The 18,351-nt window shown below is 38.9% G+C and overlaps 3 protein-coding genes across 4 annotated transcripts; 2 read left to right on the top strand and 1 right to left on the bottom strand.

The window, feature by feature from the left end:
* The first annotated feature begins 451 nt into the window (after nt 1-451).
* On the top strand, nt 452-2,393 carry LOC106081918 (glutamate-rich WD repeat-containing protein 1). Its single transcript, XM_013244190.2, has 2 exons — nt 452-1,220; nt 1,720-2,393. The coding sequence occupies exons 1-2, from the start codon at nt 472-474 to the stop codon at nt 2,351-2,353; spliced, it is 1,383 nt and encodes a 460-aa protein (XP_013099644.1). The 5' UTR covers nt 452-471; the 3' UTR covers nt 2,354-2,393.
* Nucleotides 2,375-5,873, bottom strand: LOC106081916 (mismatch repair endonuclease PMS2). Its single transcript, XM_013244188.2, has 6 exons — nt 5,733-5,873; nt 5,227-5,386; nt 4,456-5,159; nt 3,201-4,389; nt 2,639-2,889; nt 2,375-2,534 (listed from the first exon to the last, which is right to left on the bottom strand). The coding sequence occupies exons 1-6, from the start codon at nt 5,832-5,834 to the stop codon at nt 2,436-2,438; spliced, it is 2,505 nt and encodes an 834-aa protein (XP_013099642.2). The 5' UTR covers nt 5,835-5,873; the 3' UTR covers nt 2,375-2,435.
* Nucleotides 5,874-8,578: 2,705 nt separating this feature from the next.
* Nucleotides 8,579-16,871, top strand: LOC106081923 (PX domain-containing protein kinase-like protein). Of its 2 annotated transcripts, none has more exons than XM_013244195.2 (8): nt 8,579-8,845; nt 14,122-14,407; nt 14,478-14,874; nt 14,934-15,112; nt 15,184-15,423; nt 15,483-15,796; nt 15,857-16,049; nt 16,107-16,871. In XM_013244195.2, exons 1-8 carry the CDS (start codon nt 8,735-8,737, stop codon nt 16,364-16,366), a joined length of 1,980 nt encoding a protein of 659 aa, XP_013099649.2. In that variant the 5' UTR covers nt 8,579-8,734; the 3' UTR covers nt 16,367-16,871. The 2 variants fall into 2 exon arrangements, with proteins under 2 accessions (XP_013099649.2, XP_013099650.2); XM_013244196.2 differs by having other exon boundaries at nt 8,785-8,873.
* Nucleotides 16,872-18,351: the final 1,480 nt, after the last annotated feature.

Consider the following 18,351-nt stretch of genomic DNA (forward strand, 5'->3'; position numbering starts at 1 on the left):
ATCTCCTAATTTTAAGTTCTCATTTTCGTTTGAAATATGGGATTCGCATTTTTTATAACGCATTTTGACAGTTATTCGGGCGGAAAACCCGGCTAGGCTATAGCCACGAAAAGTCGACTTCGACTTTTCCAAACAAAAATTCGTAGAAATCGAAAATCGACTTTTGTATCCCTACACGTGGGAACTTGACAATTTTAATTTAGAAATAGAAAAAATCGTAAAATAAAACAAATATTTCACTTTGCATTTAGAATTCGTCTGAAGTGGACGCTTCGGGATTCGGTGCATAGTCATCGTTATACTCAGTACAGTTATAACTGTACATTGTTTTTAATTCTGTAATTTTATTACACGTGTTTTTATATACAGTTGGTGGGGACACCAACTTCGGAAGTACAACCTGGCATATAGAGTCGTACTCTGCCATTTCAATTAAAGTCCAAAAAAAAAAAAACAAATATTTCATACACCATGGATAACGAAGACTTGGACATGGAAGTTGTAGAGCCCGAGGATGCTGAGAGCGACATAGACGATAATGATGAAGGTGGGGAGGATGAGAATATGAAGGGAACCAATGAAAAAGTATATCTTCCTAGTAAGCCGCTCAGTGCCGATGAGGAACTGGTTTGTGATGAATCGGCATATGTAATGTTGCATCAGGCTTCCACAGGTGCCCCATGTTTAAGTTTTGATATTATTCCTGATGAGCTGGGAACAGATCGAGAACAATTTCCCCTTACAGCTTACATGGTGGCGGGAACACAAGCCGCTCGCACTCACATAAACAATTTGATTGTTATGAAAATGCATAACCTGCACAAGACACAAGCCGGAACTGATGACAACGAAGAAGACGAGGACGAAGGTGAATTAGATGATGACCAAGATGATGTCGGTCATGATGCGGAAGAATTAAAAAAACCTCAAATGAGTTGTGCTTTGATTAAACACCAAGGCTGCGTCAACCGCGTGCGGTCAAAACGCCTGGGCAACTCGGTGTTTGCGGCATCATGGAGTGAACTTGGTCACGTGAATATATGGAATTTATCTAAGCAATTACAAGCAGTAGAAGATGCTCAACTTTTAAAGCTGTATGAACGTGAGGTCGCTAATAACCCGGTAAAACCCGTTTTTACATTCAGTGGTCATCAACAGGAGGGATTTGGTCTCGACTGGAGTCCGATTGCTGATGGGGTCTTGGCAACTGGCGATTGCAAGTAAGTAAATGTTTCCCTCAAAGACTCTTAAAGCGTAGTAATGTAAATATTATTTACGCATGCAAATGAAGTGTCTTAAAAAGTAAATTATGATACAGACAATTTAGTAGACCCTTCTACAAAATGGAAGACATTTCTGGAGATTGCAAATATCACAAAACGCTGGCAAACCCTTTGGGGTCTGGACTCATTTATACAGAGCAAATTTGGCTTAAACCCTCCCTTCTAAAAGAGACCGTAAACTATATCCTACATGAAAAAACCATGTTAAACATCTCTGAGTTTAAATTAGAATGCTCGCCCTACAATTACTGTTTCTACGGACTTATCGCAATGAATCTCGGTAGATATCACAAATCGTTTTCAGACCACTATGTTCCAAATGTTGTGAGGCTTTGTTTTCTACTTTGCAGTCTTCTTTACATTCACAAATCGAATCCCAATTTAAGTCACATATTTAGTTGTATTGCATCTTCTTACCCTTTCACTTCCTTTTTAGGCGAGATGTCCATATATGGTCCCCACTTGAAGACGGGACCTGGAAAGTGGATCAACGTCCATTGGTTGGTCACACAGCATCCGTTGAGGATTTGCAATGGAGTCCAAATGAACGAAGTGTACTGGCATCCTGTTCAGTTGATAAATCAATACGTATATGGGATGTTCGAGCGTCTCCACAAAAGGCCTGCATGCTAACGTGTGAGGATGCCCATGAAAGCGACATCAATGTGATATCATGGAATCGCACAGAACCGTTTATTGCGAGTGGCGGCGATGATGGTTTTCTACACATATGGGATTTGAGACAGTTCCAGACCAAACAACCTATTGCCACATTCAAACACCACACGGACCATATAACAACAGTAGAATGGAATCCCAAAGATCCAACGGTTTTAGCCTCGGGAGGAGATGATGATCAAATAGCTCTGTGGGATTTAGCGGTTGAAAAGGATACAGATCAGGAATCCAACGATGTTGACGAAGACTTGAACAAATTGCCACCACAACTGTTGTTTATTCATCAGGGTCAAAAAGAAATTAAGGAGTTGCACTGGCATCCCCAACTACCCGGTGTCATTTTGTGTACAGCTCATAGCGGCTTTAATATCTTCCGTACAATAAGTGTTTGAAATAAAATAAAGAATCCACGGTTCATTTGTAAATATGTAAGCCAGAGTAAAGTGATTATTAGTAATAGTATATTTGGTATGTTCAGTCAGATTGCTCGACGCTACAGTCGTCTATGTCGTCGTTAGACAGCATGGCATAATTAATGAGATGTCGCATTGTTGGCCTTCCGTGGGGACAATTCTGTAAAAAAATTGATTTTCCCCCAATATTAGCACCGAATTGAGATTGCTGTACCCACATACAAGTATGTGCCTATAATACAGCAATTGAATAGAAGATCTTACCCATGGTTGTTCGATTTCGCCCATGTGTTTCACCAACATTTCCATAGTAGACTTTTTTAGTGCTTGGCCTATCATCACTGATTTGCGACATGCTCTTGAAGCAAACATAGCTCTAATGCGAGAAGGGCGGCACATGGAATCTTCGGGAGCATCTTGTAGCATAAATATTAATTCATCAATATCCTCCTTACCGAATTCCCAATTTTTACTAAACGGTTTTCCTAGCAAACGGATTTTCCTTGTAGGTGGAGCTAAAAAAAAAACAAAACAAATTTCGACATCACATTCATACGGAATCGGACAGCACTCATTGACATGTAAGTTTACCCCGGTTCCCATGAACATTAAGTTCATGGGCAAATTTTCATATGGATTTGCATACTGTATATTTACAACGCCCAGAGCGGAGTTAGTTTGGCCGTTTTTGGCAAAATGTTTTTGTTGTTACAAAGGTTTAAAGACTTGGTGTGGTTTTCCAATAGGCCGAAACTACCTAAGTGAGTCACTGAGTGCTGACGATTACCCTTAGCAAACTTAATATATCGAACATTGAAAATGTTACCTTTATCGTTAATCTCAAGTTTGAAGCCATTTTTTTCAAATACTGGCAAGTGATCGATTAATACCATTTCATTTACAGCCGTTAGCTCCAGAGTTTGTGGTATAGTCAAAGGTTGATGTTGCAATGTTGTCGTTTGTTGTAAAATTTCAAAGTTATACTTCTCGTCGGTTGCATGTTGATCGACAATGAAGAGGTCAGCGTCGAGTTTAGTTATTATAAAACCAAGATTAAATTGACCCAAAATCTCCATATGCACAAAATGCGATTTGTTGATTTCTTTCTGAAGCTCAGCCTCTGCTGTCTTATTCTGATTGGGATTGATTTCACTTTTAAAACGCAATCGCTGCAGTTTGCTTTTCTGTTGTTTATCGCGTTTAATTTTTATTTCATCTTGAAGCATAGTTTCGATTTCGGATATAGATGTCTTAAGCTCGTTACAAGTAAACTTTGGGAAATCTTGTTCGGAATCACTTTCATCAAGTTCTACAGTTTTTTGACAATTCGTATCTCCTTCAAACTCGCAAGGCGATGCGTCTTTTGCTGCAGTGATTTTTTCACTTTCCTTAGTCGGCACATGACTTGTTAGCGATTCAAAGGTTGATATTTCAAGTGTGTCGTGCTGTTCAGTTAAACTTTTTGGAGAATACTTTATGTCTTGTTCTTTAGTTCCTTCATCCTCCGACTCGGATTTGCAACTGGTTGTCTCATTTAAAACTTGCTGTGATTGTTCTCTGTTGAGATATTCTTGTATTTTCTGCATTTTCAGCTTTCTGGATTCTATCTCGTCTGGACAATTTCTTTTAACTAATTTCGTGAGTGGTTTTGCGCCTTCCGTGTCACCAGTCGATTTCCATTGCGATAATACCTCATAAAACCTTTGCGAAGAGGCTTCCAAATTTTCGCTTTGGCTTTGTCCAAGTTCACTTTCCGCGACAGCTTCCTGTTTAGTTAGTATGCTAGTGATAGTAGTATTTTGTACTTTATATGTCGATGGGATGCTATCGAACGTCGCAATCAAGGCTTTCTTTATCAAAGCCAGCAGTACCTTTTCATTATTCAGGTTTAGTACTCTTTTATCGGGTGTGAGATTGACATCAACTGATTCACGATTGGTTATGATATTTAGATAGACGAATGGAAATTGATGGGCATTGTAGCGATGGTAGTATTCGTTGACAACTTTTGATATCTACATGTAAATGGATCGTTTAAACTCATTTCTTTTAATATACAAATTGGAATCCCCATAACTTACATTTTTCGGATCACATGGTCTGAAGTTGACATAGAAATACTGTCTATCCTTAGAGGAACGCCCACATCCATGAGAACAACTGGAAATGTACCCTTCCAATTTAGAGCCTAATATTTGTTTTACATCATCTTCGTCAAGACTATTTGCATCGCCTAGATCATCTTGAAGTTCCCCCATGAGAACGTCAACAGTTTTCATGTCGCCCCTACTATCGCTTAGGGGAGATTTAATTTCCAAAATATCATTTGACTGGCGAGTACCAAATATGGCAGAAATATTTGAGAGCACATCCAGCGAACCATGCGATTGTACTACTACAGTTTTGTTACCTTTCGGCGATTGGTTGGTGCATTTAATGCGTACCCCTGTGCAGACCAGGCAATAAGCCTGAAGGATTTGACACATGCTATTGAATTCCTTTTTTACATTCTTGACGAAAGCTCGTCTCCTAACGGGTAGCTTTTCGAATATATTCGAGAGAGTTACAGTTGTACCAACTGTCCTCGCACAAGGATGGCGGCTAATAATTTTGCCCTCATGGTCCATTTCAATTCTTACTGCAACATCTGAATTTTTGTGACGTGTCGTAATGGACATTTTCGCCAATGCACAAAGTGATGACAGGGCTTCTCCTCGAAATCCAAAGGTAGCTACAGACTGCAAATCTACGAATTCTCTGAGTTTGGAAGTGTGATACTTGGCAGCTTGAAAGAAGCGAAAAACGACATTTATTATAAAGTACAGCTAAAAAAAATAAAATTTCCAAATTACTCATTCCATCCAAATTGTGTTCTTCCACTCCGCTACCATTATCGCTGACTTCGATGTAATCCAAGCCATGATCCAACAACTTAATTTCAACTGATGTTGCACCAGCGTCAATGGAGTTCTCCACTAATTCCTTTACGGCAACGGCGAGGCTGAGAATTACCTAAAATAGTCAATAAAACAAAAAGATATAACCCAGTATTTCATGTTTAGAATTAGCGGATGTGAACATTTGAACATTTATCTTCTATCTCCTGTTCTTGTGGTATCACAATCGACTAAAATTTGAGTGAGCCGATAGCAGGATGCCGCTTAAACCTAACCCAACGTATAGTGGTCCATTCTAATCTGCTAATTCACAACCCCTATAAAATCAACCATAGGAACACCAAGACTTGTTTGGCCAATTTCATATTAGCCGTACCACATCAAACCATGTACCAACTGTTCACAACGGCTGTTTGTGGACGATGGCTCCACGACTAGCCCAATAATATAAATTAACAAACCTGTCCTGAGCATATTCTATGGACATTTTCTTGGCTTATTGATGTTATGGATTTTGACTCCTCAGATGTTGCAGGTATTCTTTCAATATCGCAATCTTCCATTGTGTTTTTCAAAATAGTAAGTAGGACGACAAAGCTTTTCTGATTTGTTTACATTTGCTTCGCGCCAATCGTGGAATTATGAAAAGCTGATTGCTCGTGGTACAAAAATAAAGGTAAAGCCTGAGCAAATCTTAATAGAACAGGGTTCACTAAAGAAGGTTAAGCTGCCATTAAGGGTGGTACTATGTTCCCTTTTAGCCATGATCCTATTTATACAACAACCCCAAATTATATGGTGCCATTCCCCTCTTGCCTTCAAGCTGATCGCCGTTTTGCCTACATAAACAAACAAATTTGTGTGCATGAGTGTATACAAGTGCGTACATGAGCAGAGAATTTGAAAGAAAGAGGATAACAACAAAGAGAATGCAAACAAAAATCTGACATGCTAATACCGTCAAACCCGGTCGGCTGTTAGCAGCTGTTCGCGTGAGACCCTTTTTAAATTCGCATTGACTATCTGTCAACAAGATTTCATAACGTTTGGTTGTGTGTGTGTGCTTTATAGTTAAGAACCACAGCACACACAAGCAAAGAAAAATGGCGCCAACTAGAAACATACTCAAAATCAGAGTTGCGCTAATCACTGATTTTTACAGATGGTGCATTCGAATTTTCGTTGTTGGCCAACTTCTCCTACCTGTTAAATTTGTTTTGCTAGTAGTGACTTCATTCATAGCGAAAATGCCTTTTAAATTATTGCGAATGACGGACTCTTTTTCTTTGCCAGAACACAAACAAAAGTCAAACAACAGTATTGAAGCAGAGTTTATTCGGCCTCTTTTGTAAGCATTAAATTACATTTGCAATTAAAATTGTGCGAAATTTATTCTGATATTTTGTTCATAGAACTTAGTACCACTTTTATGGAATGCGTGCGCATTATCTTCGTCACCATTTTTTATAGCGCGATTTGACAGTTGTTCGTGTGAAAAGTCGAAGTCAGTACTAGGTTTTAGAGCCAATTCGCAATAGGGAAAAGTGGGGCAGTTATCCCAGTAATAATTAACACATTGGACCTTTCGTATCTTCTTCCGAAAGATTGAGTGAATGCCATCTAAACCACTCATCATGGCGCAGCAATTAAAGTCTGTCCCATTTGTACAACGACGGAACGACCAACAGCCCGATGGAAAGATCAATTGGTAAGAGCAAGATATATTAATTTACAACCAAAACTCGTTGACAGATAGTAAACGTCGCGAGAAAAAATTGTACTCATCTGCTTACGGTAAACTACCTGGTAATTATGTCATTGGGTGGGACCTGGAAACTTGGTGTCAGAAATTTTAAAATGAGCGTAGAAGATCGAGGCGCTCGGAACGCTATTCTACGTTCGGCTAATGGAACAAATGTTCTGTCATAGCCAATTAAAGGTAGTCATTTGTACAACAACCACAAACCACATGGTGCAATCCGCCATCTCGTCATCAAGATGTCATTTCAAAAATGTCATTGTTCTCAGAAACTGAGAAAATGAGAGAAAGCTTTCGCTCGTCTGAGCATGTGTGCAGGTAAAGTGAGAGAAAGAGACACACAAACAAAGGAAGCAAAAAATGGGCTAGTCAATATGTCAATGCATTTCTTATGGAAACTAAAATTTCAGCAGAAGCGCCTACCGTTTTATTTTCCGCCAATATTGTTTTTCCTGTTGAAAATACATTTTCATGATTTTTTTTTTTAATTTTCCCCAATTTTATTTTTAATTTTGAAACCCCTTTTTTGCTATTCATTTTTTTAAACATTACGAAAACAACCCCCGTTTACACTGCTCATTAAATCGGGATTTGAGGCTCTCGTCAGCTGATTTTTTTTAAAGGAAAAGCAGATGATCGAGCCATTAAATCTAGATTTAAAGACCAGTGTAAACGGTGTAAAATAACAATGATAAAAAAACAGTTTTATTAAAATTTTACCATGAGCATTGTGGTAATGTCATACTGAATGAAATTTCCAAATTTGTTTCCTTTAAAATCTATTATCTAAAAAAGTAATCGGCGGAAAACATCGCGAAAGCGAGCCAGCCTCAAATATGTAATTGTCAACGACAGAGGTAGAGTCATTGAACTACTTCCAGCAGTTTTCAAATTCAATTTTGAAATTTTTAAATTTCTTGCAATTTGTTCTATCCTTTGGTTCCTTGATTCTGTTGAGTGTCAAGACCCAGGAACTCTGCGACTAAAATAGGGTGCGTCCACTGGGATCTGGGTCTGAGTCGAGTGGGTCTGGCCGGACAGTTAAACAAGGTGAGGTGTATCATGCGGTCCTGGTTACAATCGGGACATACATCTTGCACGCCGGCATCAATCCTCCACTTCTGTAGGAGTTGAGGTGGCTGCATCTATCTCCAAGGACTACATTCACCCGGTAGCCATTTACCGCATCTGCTACCGTGTCTGCATGAATGTTGTCTAGGCCTGCTTGATATGCCGCTTGATCTAGAGGTTCTCTCTTGTAGCGCTGAACCTCACGCTTTAACCATGTAGATCTACCTAAAGGCTTCTGGGCGGTGGATATCTATCCACAAGTTCATGTACTGTCTATCGTCATCAATAACAGCTATCCATCTCAATCGCTACAGTTTTCTTTCATTTCAAAATCCAAAACCAATAATGGTTTTTGTATTGTTGACTCTTTTCTTATTGAAGTTACATTTGTCAGCGCCATCTTGAGAATCTCCCTTACAACCTCGGCGTGTAGATAAATTTGTGGTATCTCTAAGTCAATTGTTTCTGTCAGTAAACGATAGCCCCAATCTCTGGGTACACAAGACAATCCAATCGTTAAAAAGGGAAGTTGGGAGAAGTTTATAAAAGATATATCTAAATATATTGTTACCTGTTAGAGAAGAAATTGTTTGTTTTTTTTTTAAGAAAAAATACTCTGAATGTAAAATGTAAATGGACATATTCGAGAAACGGTTTGGACAGCAGCACACAAGGTATATTCAAGATGATACAGCAACCGTAAACTGCGTTATAGAAACGGCTCAGCAGGTTAATGGACACACGGTAATTAACACCTTATGTGGACATATGGGTAATTAAATGTGTATCTTTTAAGGACGCGAGAACGTCAGTAAAGTTTACCAGTATATATATATTACCGAAAAGTATATCGAATTTTCTTTCTCAAATCATAGAGCAAAAAACTTAACTAAAACGCACTTTATTCGAAACACGAATAAAAGAGACATGAAGACGGACTCAAACCCAGCTCTTCAACAACGAATATATGAGAGAAATATTTTTTTTTTGTGTCTCGCAAATGGCTAAAAACAGTGTCGTGTCTAAAAACTTTGGGAGATATCTAGAACTTAATATAAAAAATCTTTAAAAGCGCGTTTAGTTCGATATTCTTTGCATTTGTCACCTCAGCTATATATAAACAATATTTCCTTAAAATCCGTTGGAAATGCACGATTCTAAACCTTAGCAGCTATATCGAAATATGGTCCGATCTGGGCCAAAATCCCAACAATTCACTGCTCAAAGTAAACAAGTAAAAAGGCATTAAGTTCGGCCCGGCCGAACTTTGGACACCCGCCACCTCGGATATAGATATATTTACCACCATTCGTCATATTACGTAGGAAAATGCATCGTTTATTCCGATCTCCATCGGTATATATATCAGCTATATCCAAATCTAAACCGATCTTGAACAGGGATGTCGAGCAGCATAACGCAACCGGTTATACCAAATTTCAACGAAATCGGGCAAAAAATACGCTTGTTATTGGCCCAAGAGCTTAATTTGAGAGATCGGTCTATGGTATATGACAGTTATTCGAAATATAAACGGATCTTAACCATACTTGGTATGAATGTCGAAGAGTTCAACTCAACTCATTGTGCGTTATTTCAGCGAAATCTGTAAATAAATTAAACTTTTATGCGAATAAAACATTAAATCGGCAAATCGGTATATTTACCAGCTATTTCTAAATCTGCACCAGTCCGGGCCGTTTTGAACAGTGTTATCGATATACCAAATTTCAGAGAAATCGGACAATTAGTGCGGCTTTTATGGACCTAAAACTTTGAATCGAGATATCGGTCTATATGGCTGCTATATCCAAATCTAAACCTATCCGGGACAAATTAAACAAGAATGTCAAGGGGTCTAACGTAATTCACTGTCCCAAATTTCTGCAAAACCGGTAAAAATTTGCGGCTCTTATGGGCTTGAGACCCTTAATTGGTAGATCGAGCTATATGGCAGCTATATCTAAATATAGTCCGATCTGAACCAAATTAAGGTGTGATGACGAAAAACTTGAAACAACTCACTGTTTCAATTTTCGGCGAAATTTGATTATAAAAGCTGCTTTATAGGGACAAGACCCTTAATCGGCATATCGCTCTATATGGCAGCTATAGCTGAATATAGACCGACCTGGACCATATTTGAGTCGGATATCAATTTTTCAAACTTCAGCGAAATCTTGTAATAAATAAAGCTCTAATGGATTTCAGACCCTAAATCGGCATTAGGTCCATATGCCAGCTATATGTAAATATAGTCCGATCTAAATCATATTCACACAAATCACTGATTTAAATTTTAGTGAAATCTGGTAATAAATGCAGCTTTTATGGGTTTCAGACCCTGAATCGCAGATCGATCTATATGGCAGTTATATCCATATATGGTCCGGTTTGGCCCGTTCAAGAACTTAACCTGCGTGCAGCGAAAATGACGTGCCCGTGCCACATTTCAGCTCAATATCTCAATTTTTAAGACTCTCAAGTCTTAAAGATCGGTCTATATGATGTCTATATAAGGATATAGTCCGATTTAAGCCATATAAAGTTTGGGTGTCGACGGCATTAACACAAGTCGTTGTGCCAAATTTCAGCGAAATCGGACAATAAATGTGGCTTTTATGGGGCTAGGACCTTAAATCGTGAGATCGGCCTATATAGGGGCTTTACTTAGCTACAGCCCGATCTGCATCACATTTAGCAAATATGTCGGTGGTTTTAACACAAATCTTTGTGCCTAATTTCTACCAAATTGAATAATAAATACAGCTTATATGATCCTATAACCCTCAATCAAAGAAAGAATGTGTCCAAAATTTCTGCTTTGTTTCAGCATTTGTCAATTTCATTGGGTGAATTCCAATTGTAAGCAGAATCTAAAGGTTCGATTATGTATTGAAAATCTCAAATATAGTTGCGTTGACAGAAGATAAAACCGCGCCCGGCACGTGATAGCTGTGTGCACCACACAGTCTGGAACATTTAGGTCCGATCCGTGTTGTGTTCATTGCTGTTACGAGAAGCTTAGCTGCGAACTACCGGGTGCATCCACATATTGGGGGTACTGGAATGCTCCATATGGAGGAGCTGCAACAGCAATGGCGGACAATCAGCAGTAACCGGCTCTTACACAAATACTGAGTGCCTATGATGCTCGATATGACAGGGCAAGTTATTGGCGCTTTTATAGAACCAATAGCCACCCTGTTCCTGCGGCGATCGAGCTTGAGCACCTACTGGAGCTTGACGAGGATCGTCACCTCCACATACAAATGTGGCTACAACAACAACGAAGTAAAAATTAGTACAAATTTGGAAATTTCTCTCAGTTTCATACAATGAGCGTTTTGAACGTTCAGCTACTAAGTAAACTGGAAAAACATATGCAATTTAATAAAGATTTGGAAATTTCTATTACAAATTAGGCGGTTGGCAATTTAACTGAAGTTGGGTTGCAATCAATAATCGACCCAATAAGAGTCAAGCTAATAGCCTGAGAATGGTTATAAACCATTTGGGACCATACCTGGAATTGATATGTCATAACGATCAAAACGCCAATTTTTCCCCAAGGAATTGATTTTTTTGCATATGTTTCATGTCTTCTCCAAATGATACGTGATTCAATGTATTCCAAGTCGTAGCAACCCGAACTACAAAACAATGTTCTGCACCACTTGAAGATATCCATGGCAATAATATTTGTGGATTTCTACTTGACCTAGAAAATGAAAACCTACTACGTAAGAGTAGTGGAATGCCAGTTATAATAGTTTTATAAAAAAAATATATAACACTTTAATATTCACAAAACCAGAAAACGGCACTCCTAAAATTAGTTTCCCGTTATCTGACACATGATCATATCTATGGAGATTATACACAAAACGAGGAATAATATTATATATCCTTGTCATCCTCCCAAAATTACTTTGGGACGTTGCAACATAGACCTCAACACCATAACAAAGATCTGACATGAGTAATGCAAAAGCAATTCTTCTTTTCATACTGATTGGAAGATACATATTTAAGCTACATAACCGACGTAGTGAAATTAGTATCTTTTTAAACCATTACTTATATGGTCAGAAAAATCAAGCCTACTATCAAAAGTTACGCTAATGCATTTAAGGTTGTCAACAAACTCAACTGATTGACCATCAATATGTATGTTTAATACACGACTCAAATAAGCATTGAGCATAGCACATAGCATAGCCTTAGTCATAGCTGTAGCCATTAAGAGAAGGCCACCGTAGCGCAGAGGTTAGCATGTCCGCCTATGACGCTAAACGCCTGGCGAGACCATTAGAAAAAATTTTCAGAGGAGGTTTTCCGCTCCTAATGCTGGCAACATTTGTGAGGTACTATGCCATGTACAACTTCTCTCCAAAGAGGTGTCGAACAGCGTACGCAGTTCGGACCCGGCTATAAAAAGGATGCCGCTTATCATCGTGCATCTCCAGAAGGCGGCAGCTACGTTATCCAAACTTTAAATCTTCGCAAATTGCAAAATGTTACTTGTAATGATGAGTTTCTCTGGTGTTTCAATGTTTCCACAAAGAATAAATCCATTTTTTTCAATTCTATAGATTTCTTATTATTTTGCTAAACTTTTATTAATTTTCTAAAAGCGCGAGCCATGCCGACGTTACCCGATCGTTTTTCAGCAAAGAGTCGTATAGCCAGGGTGGCTTTCGCAAAAGCTCATATTGATTGGAGTGTAAGTCCGTGTAGAGATATTTTGTTCTCGCATGAATCTGGGTTCAATAAAGTTCGACATAAAAAATTCGTTGTTTTTTCTATGGAGTTTATTGGAAACATTAATGTATGTAGTAATATGCGGAGACCACTGTGGCAAAGAGGTGTAAGCATGCCCGCCTATGACGCTGGACACCTGAGCCAGGTCAAAAACTTCTCCCCAAAGAGGTTACGCACTGCGGCACGCCGTTTGGACTCGGCTTTAAAAAGGAAGTTTAAAAAAAAGGCGGTTTTTTTGACATAATTTTTCTTTTTTTTTTAGTAGTAAAAAGTCTTTTCCGGGGTTTTTTATATAAATTTTTCGCGAAATATGGCTCCAAATTTAAAAAAAAAAACCCATCTCCAACTAATGGGGGGAACTTTTTTTGATTTTTGTTGTAATGCTGTAGTTGTAGTCAAATTTTTGTGTGGAGGGGACGATCCTCTTCGCTCCTATAGTTGCGCAAGGTCGTTCCGATCGCCTCGGGAACATGGCGGCCATTGGCTATTTAAAGGCGCCAATATTTCGCCTTACCATATCGAGCATCATAAGCACCCAGTATTTATGCAAGAACCGGTGCCGTCCGGCCTCTTACAGAGACTACCCACTCTATGCGGCGGATTGTCCGCGGCTGCAGTGGCAGCTACTCCATATGGATCATTTCACTATCCGCAAACTGTGGACGCGCCCGGTAATTCGCAGCTAAGCTTCTCGTGACAACTATGGGCACCACACAGATTGGAGCTCAATGTTCCAGCCTGGGTGGTGCTCCTCTAATTTGATTACCATATCGCCTATATTCGGCGTCATTTCACTTGTTTACGGCAAAATAGGGCTCCAATTTCCTAAACTCCCGTCCTTTACACCCGGGTGCACTTTTTAAAACTGCACTTCAGACGAAGTTGGAATGTCCGTGGGGAAATTCGAATTTCGTGAATTAACATCAAACAAAATATAACAAACTTTTAAAATGTGTTGTTGTTCTAGCAGCGTCTATACAGTGCCTACAACCGGCTGCCATTGGTTGTCTTCCACTTTTTTTTTCGTTTTTGTTGGTCTTTGGATAAGTTTCTATTTATCATTTCATATTACATGTCCCACAGATGGTATTTGTGACCTACCTTCTTGATAGGTGCATGTTTAAATTGTCCATACGTTACATTTTGTATAGCGTATTTGTATGTTTATTCGCATGTCATATGATTCGAATACTTCTGGTATTTTAGGACTTTACTCATGGAAATGATGGAAAAAAATTATATATGTATATTTGCAGGAGTATTTGCTACGACTAGAACGGGGTTATGTAAAGCAGTATTCGTGGAAAATATTACGTCGCTATAATGATTTTGCAGAACTTCAGAAACACCTGTCCATTTCTGAAATTGACTTACCTTTTCCTGGTAAAAAGTTGTTTGGTAATATGCGGCCTGACTTTATAGCTGAGCGACGAAAAGCATTACAACTCTACATAAACACCGTACTCATGAATCCCATTCTTGCCTCATCGCTTCCGGCAAAGCGGTTTGTCGATCCCGACAGCTATTCACAATCTTTTCATGGTGACATTTCCTACTCTCTCATATCGATTCTAGTATTGATTTCCCTAAATCCCACTTTCTAATGCTCTAGATCAAGCTGTTCAAAACGCATTGCTCTGCTTGCGTAGTGAAGGATTGTGGTCTCTTGGCTCAACACTGGGAGCCATAGGATGGCGTTTGAGAAAACACTATTTCAAGGTCACACAAAAACCACCAGATACAAAATCCAGCAGCAAATCTCTGGTGAAAAGCGGTTCACAAACACATGCCCAGATAAAGCAAAGCAGTGTTACTGGCGCAGATCAATTATTGGACGCATCTGCGTCCTCGGAGCTGGTATTGGAATGGTTGGAATATGGCCCTGACAAGTATATTGACGACAAGGAGCTGGGCGGCATTTTAAAAAGTCTTGTTGGATTACAGCATCCCAATATTGAAGCATTGCATTATGCAATGCATAATGAGAATGGATGTCTGGTTATAAGAAAGTACGTATTGCAAAGGCACTGAGCATATATTCTGTCATACAGGTAATTTTCGTTGTTAGATTCCACAAGCATGGAACGCTTAAGGATATTTTGTGCATGGCAACGCCAAAAAATCCATTTTTGAGTAAATATGGAAATCCCAAAGGCCGAATGGCCTTGTCTATGAAACAAGTTGCAGTTTATGGAAAACAAATTCTGGAAGTATTAATCTTTCTGCACTCCAAAGGTTATCCGTATGGTAAGGTTGATGTTTGTGATTGTTTACCTATGCAGCATGCACGAGATTTTTTTCATTTCTTTTATCCACAGGACATTTACATTCAGGCAATATTGTTATAATCGACGATTGTGTCAAACTATTAGATATAGAAAACTATGTGCTTGGAGTGCCCTCGTTCTACCGACCATTTTTTGTACAGCATGGCAAAATCTATAAATCAGAAGCCATCGATGTTTACTGCTTTGGCCATATACTTTTTGAAATGGCCATGGGATATCCTATGCAAGAGTCCATTGTCAGGCAAATAACAGACTGCCCCGAAATTCTTAGTGAGTAAAGATCGCATTTGAAAAAACTCCTTTAAACTCGTTTTACTTTTGGTTTGCAGAAAACCTTCTTGAGAGCATATTGTCCAAGGAGGCTTGTAAAACCGGTCTACCATCATTGGAACAGTTATTAGCCCACGATTTTTTTAAACAATACTCCCCAAGCGAGATCTGTACAAAACCACTTAATGACGAATCCCAAAAACCCCACCTAAAATTGTCACTTAATGCCAAAGAAGCTATAAAGCAAGCTATTTTAAAGACCGAAAACAGGCTACGTGAGGAGCAGAAGTCGGTAAAAAATCAAAAGCGTATTGTTCGGGTACAAGAGCTGATGAGCTCCGAAGAAGAAAAGCGTAAATCAAAACATAAGGCGGTATGTGGTTATTTCGACATTACAAACTCTATTTTATTCTATTTTAATTTAACTTTATAGAAACAGGAGTACAAGCAGTCAAAGCTCAAACAACAGGGATCATTACAGAATAACAATGGCCGTCTTGCATTGTCAGCAGTTGGTGCGACTGGTTCTGTAACGGAGTCTTCAGAAATCAGTCCACGGTCCCTAAATCGTATGAATAGCGTTATAACCAATAACACTTCCCAAGACGCCATGCAGGATTTAAAATGTGAGTTTGCAAGTAGTGTGACGACATTGCATCTATGAGCATGTAATTATCTTTTAGCTCCTCCACCCACACCTGCTGCCTACCAAAGTTCTAACGAAGCTGAGACCCGCCAAACTATCCGACATCACACACAACAGTCTATAAATGAGATGTCGCCGCCAGGTGCAGCCAGCAGCGTGGATAGACAATCATCCTCACCCAACATCACTTCTGACGAACAAGTTTCGGCAGAAACCGAAATTGAACGTTCGGCTCTACTTGAGTCGATCTGCAAATTTAATCGGGGTTCTTTGCGTAAAGTTCGATCCAATGACTAACCGGATAACGCAAAACTTGGCTCAAAAAATTGTGAACTTATAATTAAATTAGTTGGACCAAAAATCTGCTATTAAATAGCAAACCCGCACTTGAAACATAACCCATATTGTAATGTCTAATTTCTTATAAATGTGTAAATGTTGCAAAAGACAGGACGACAGATACCCAAATCTTTGAACACTAAAAGCTACATTTAGTGCCCAAATATATGTGTGCCCAGCATTAATTTCTCTGCACTCCACTCCACTTCACTCCACTCCATCCATCAAATAACATAAACAGTCCATAACATATTTCGTCTTGAATGTAATGCTGATTGTGTATTTATATGAACAAATATGTATAGGCAAAGTAAAGCACTAAATCCCACCACTACTCAGAAGAACACCTCTAACTAAATGCACAGTTTTGAATCAATGTTGTAACTATAAATGTATATGTATGTATATTTCATTATAGAATAAATACATTACTGCATGTTCTTCTCTAAAGTCAAGTCATTTTTTTAACACCCATCAAACAAGAAATTACTTTTAAGACTAACTCAAAAGCTTTAATAAAAGTTATGATGATTTTGTTTACATTTCCATTTTAGGTTTTTGTCATTATGTATTATTATGACGTGCATATAGTACATACACTACATACACACACTATATTTTTGAAAGCGAGTATTTTTAAAATGAAAACAAATGTGTATACTAATTTATATGTTTACTACATGCATACATACATAAATATCAATAAATGTACTAAATAATGCTATACCAGGAGACTTTTAACTATTGTCCAAAAGTACTGATGGTGATGTATTGTATTTCACTCCAGCTTTTTCCCGTTTTCGTCATTTTTTGCCGGTATTGCTGTGGATATGGTTCAGAGGTAGAAAATTCCCATTACTATGAAAAACAAGTAAAAAGGCGTTCAGTTCGGCCGGGCCGAACTTTGAATACCCACCACCTCGGGTATTTGCGTCAATCACCTTTCGTCAAAATCCGGTGATAAAGCCCATCTTCGATCTTAATCTGCTTATAGTTGTCTTTTAGCAGAATCTGTGCAAAGTTTCAGCTCAATATCTCTATTTATAAGCGTGATTTCAACAGACAGACGGGCGAACATTGCTAGAACGTCTTAGATTTTTGCGCTGATCAAGAATATATATACTTTATAGAGGCGGAAATGGTTATTTCGATGTGTTGCAAACGGAATAACAAAATGAATATACCCCCATCCTTCGGTGGGGGGTATGAAAAACGAAAGAATAAAAAACAGACAAGATATAAATTTGACTATGGGTTTGTTGTCAGTCGAAGAAACACCATGTCTTCAGATTTCCAAATACCTCGACATAATGATTTGCATGTCATGGCCGTCCTTCCGTCCGTCAGTGGAAGTCACAATAGCGGTCGAAGGAATAAAGATATCCGATTGAAATTTCGCACACTTCTTATTGATGTAGGTTAGGTTGAAAAGAGGGCGCAGATATTAATTTCCCTCATCTAAACCAGTAATCGGCTTGTTCTGCGCTCTAAATACTAAAAAAGTAACCTCGAAAAAGAAAATCTAAGTTAGGAATTCCGTGCTACTTACAAAATCCTTAATTGTTTTCCATGCTGTGCCCCTAAATTGGTTCATGTCTGGTATTGTGTCCCCACCTAAGTTCCGTTATCACTTAGACGCAAAAGCCGGGCAATGACAAAAGAATTGATCCAACGCCCCATCATCTTCTTCTTACTTCCTTTCAATAATAGCCTCATCTTCTCACGATCTGGATCTCCCCATAGGATTTTCGCAGTCCTACCCACCGTTTCGCTATTCCACAGGGTTGCATGCGCATTCGTCGCCCACGCCCTTTACACGGACTGCGTCTACCGGAAAGGCTTCGGGTTAACCAAGTTTATTGGCATTAGTTCTCTGGCCTTCACTGCAAAATTGCATGTGGGTCCCTGGGTTCTCAATGTAGACCCCCAAGCCCACTGTGTCT

This window comes from Stomoxys calcitrans, chromosome 5 (assembly GCF_963082655.1).
Source record: "Stomoxys calcitrans chromosome 5, idStoCalc2.1, whole genome shotgun sequence".
Taxonomy (NCBI): Eukaryota; Metazoa; Arthropoda; class Insecta; order Diptera; family Muscidae; genus Stomoxys; species Stomoxys calcitrans.